Source organism: Malurus melanocephalus, unplaced genomic scaffold (genome assembly GCF_030028575.1).
Source record: "Malurus melanocephalus ecotype Western Australia unplaced genomic scaffold, MMel_1.1 scaffold_1454, whole genome shotgun sequence".
Taxonomy (NCBI): domain Eukaryota; kingdom Metazoa; phylum Chordata; class Aves; order Passeriformes; family Maluridae; genus Malurus; species Malurus melanocephalus.
Genome location: NW_026624686.1, coordinates 34,888 through 36,332, shown reverse-complemented (window position 1 = coordinate 36,332; position 1,445 = coordinate 34,888). Strand labels below are relative to the sequence as shown.

At 46.6% G+C, this 1,445-nt stretch overlaps 1 protein-coding gene across 1 annotated transcript in view; it reads right to left on the bottom strand.

The window, feature by feature from the left end:
- Nucleotides 1-5: 5 nt before the first annotated feature.
- LOC130587003 (interleukin-12 receptor subunit beta-2-like) overlaps nt 6-1,445 on the bottom strand; it is a gene marked incomplete at its 3' end in the record, with an annotated part of 11,894 nt that continues 10,454 nt past the window's right edge. Inside the window, exons 6-7 of the mRNA XM_057387953.1 lie at nt 929-1,114; nt 6-28 (exon numbers count right to left, since the gene is read on the bottom strand). Coding sequence (XP_057243936.1) covers nt 6-28; nt 929-1,114 — 209 coding nt within the window. The remainder of the gene's footprint in view (nt 29-928; nt 1,115-1,445) is intronic.

The window sequence follows — 1,445 nt, the reverse complement described above, 5'->3', positions numbered from 1 at the left end:
TGATAGCAGACATTATCTCTGATGTGCTCTGGAGACAGAAATTAGAATTGAGGAGCTGCTCTTTGAAGGATTTGCAGTCAGGGAAGGAGGGTTGGCATCAGCTGCTTCCATCTGAGATAAATCCTGTGATTATTGAGGTATCTTTCATAAAGGAGGGAAGGAAATTTTCTCTGAGCTCGGCAGAGAACTGAAAATTAAGGGTTCCCAGTGCCTGAAGAGAGGGATGGATGGGAGACTGGGAAGGAATTGTACCCTGGGAGGGTGGGGAGGGACTGGGGTGCCCAGAGCAGCTGTGGCTGCCCCTGGATCCCTGGAAGAGAGTTGAGTAAAAATTATAGAAATGCAGAAATACAGCAATGCAGAAATACAGCAATGCAGAAATAAGGAAATAAGGAAATACAGAAATAAATACAGAAATAAATACTGAAATACAGAAATGCAGAAATACAGAAATACAGAAATGCAGAAATATAGAAATACAGAAATGCAGAAATATAGAAATACAGAAATGCAGAAATGCAGAAATAAATACAGAAATACAGAAATGCAGAAATAAATACAGAAATACAGAAATACAGAAAGAAATACAGAAATACAGAAAAACAGAAATATAGAAATACAGAAACGCAGAAATACAGACATAAATACAGAAATACAGAAATAAATACAGAAATGCAGAAGTGCAGAAGTACAGAAATACAGAGATACAAAGATGCAGAAATACAGAAATACAGAAATGCAGAAATGCAAAATCACAGACTGGTTTGGGGTGGGAGGAACCTTAAAGCCCCCTAGTCCCAGGGACAGCTCCCACTACCCCAGGCTGCTCCAAGCCCCGTCCAACCCAGCTTTGGATTCCAAATTCAGACCTCAMTTATTGCTTTAAACATTCCCCAACAAACTGGATTCCAGGGGKGCATTTATTTACCTGTTATCACCGTGGACAGCTGGGATGGGGGCAGCTTCACCCAGCTCTGCTGGGGCTCAGGGTGGGGGTCCCACTGCACCACGAACCCCCCGATGGGCACAGGGGGTCCCTCGGGGGGGCTCCARCTCACCAGGATGCTGCAGTTCCCCAGGGCCACGGCAGAAACTCGCTGAGGAGGGGGCAAATCTTAAAGGAGACAATAAAAACCACTGTCAGCACAAAGATATCGCAGCCTCGAGTGAAAAAATGAACTCTGGTTTGTGGGTTTGCATGGGTCTGATCCGCTCTGGCACCGGGGGAAGGATAAACGTGGGTTATAATTAAAGGGAAGGTGTTAATGAGAGGGGAGGGTTGTGCTGGGGAACAGTCCCGTTCTTGGCTTCTCTGCTGGGTTGGACACGGCTYGGCTGTGCCATCCCAAACCCTACAGAGGCTGTCAGGGCACATCCCCACCCTGCTGCAGCCATGGGAACCGTGTGGGTTCAGAGGAGGAACGGGGATGATCCCAGGGCTGGAG